The sequence below is a fragment of the Austrofundulus limnaeus genome, unplaced genomic scaffold (genome assembly GCF_001266775.1).
Source record: "Austrofundulus limnaeus strain Quisiro unplaced genomic scaffold, Austrofundulus_limnaeus-1.0 Scaffold592, whole genome shotgun sequence".
Taxonomy (NCBI): Eukaryota; Metazoa; Chordata; class Actinopteri; order Cyprinodontiformes; family Rivulidae; genus Austrofundulus; species Austrofundulus limnaeus.
This window is the reverse complement of record NW_013952994.1, coordinates 103,547-104,914: the sequence shown is the minus strand read 5'-3', so window position 1 is coordinate 104,914 and position 1,368 is coordinate 103,547. Positions and strand designations below refer to the sequence as shown.

Here is a 1,368-nt window from a genome sequence, read left to right as displayed (position 1 = left end):
CAATTATGGGTCATGAAGCACCTTGGATAATCTCCAGAAATCAATTTAAAGGGTAATAAAATAATTGCTGCTGTAATATTTTTCCTATAATTATTACAAAAACACAAAATAAGTAAAAAATAAGTATTTATATGTGTGTACAAGCTGTTTAGATTGTCAAAAAACCTGTGTTTTTAGGGTTATTAACGAAGTTCATTTACTCAGACCAGTAATATTTGGGGTCACAAGTTTTTGCCATGGATATTTTTGTGGGTCAGAAGACAAAAAGTTTGGGAACCACTGATCTAGTGGACTGGTGCCCACCACTGGTAATTATGATATAAAGCACATGCGTAAAGTTGGAAATGTCTCAACCACGGAAGTGTGCCCTTGGTTGACTTCATTTATTTACAATATTAGTGTGTAATGCATGTACAGTAAATGGTGTCTACCATTGTTAGAGGAGAGGCCAAAGGTGGTCGTCCGCTTTACTCTCACCTTGATGTCGGATTCTAAACATTTTTGTAAATTCAGAGTGTGCAATGCCACCACAGTCACACACCATCACTCCTCTTTTCACATGGCTCAAATGCCAAAGGAGTGTACCAAATACATTTGTACTCCCTAACACCTTGTTTAGGAGCATCTAAAACTCCTGTTCCAAGAAGTTCTACATTTTCCTGCATCCAGACATGATTTTTGATCGTACAAAGAGGAGAATCACACATCCAGGAAGCTTTTGCGTATTTAAACAGAAAGGTGTCGGGAGTTTTCTGAATTGCACTCAGATGTATCGAGGAAAGGTGCACAGGAAGATGTGTGAAAACTTTTATAAACGTGTATACTTTTGGCCATATGCATTTTTGAATATTTGCACATACGGCAACTTCCATTATGAAAGCTGCACTTTCTTTCGTACACATGGCCCCAGGCCTGTCAGGTCATTTTTTACAGCATCAAGCTGTTTTAATCCAACAACATAGGAAATGAGAAACACAACATACCAGAGCATTTGATCTTCAGTCCAGCCTGCAGGGAAGCCTCCTCGTGGTCTATTGGTTGACTGGAGAGGGAATAGATCCAGATCTCTGCCACTTTGCCCAGCATGTCTTTCTGGCTGCTGCAGAGAGGCAGAACCTGACCTCCCTCTGTTGGGTGCTGCATCACCTGGGAAACACAAAAACAAAAAAAAAATACATTTTGATGTTTAAAAAATGGCTATGCCCCAGCAAATTTCACAGATAATGAGCTAAAACTTTGTGTGGTTGTACATACATGTCAAACTCTTCAGATGTTTACCTGTTGACTGATCTAAAAAAATTAAACTCTGTTGTAGTCTCACGATACAAAAGAAAAGATAACAGCATTTACGGCAGCGTGGGGTGGGGG

General features: G+C 39.4%; 1 protein-coding gene across 1 annotated transcript in view; it reads right to left on the bottom strand.

Annotated features, from left to right (window-relative positions):
- pacs2 (phosphofurin acidic cluster sorting protein 2) overlaps positions 1 to 1,368 on the bottom strand; it is a 111,417-nt gene that overhangs the window by 48,938 nt on the left and 61,111 nt on the right. The window contains exon 5 of the mRNA XM_014026814.1: positions 984 to 1,146. Within this exon, the coding sequence (XP_013882268.1) occupies positions 984 to 1,146 (163 nt within the window). The remainder of the gene's footprint in view (positions 1 to 983; positions 1,147 to 1,368) is intronic.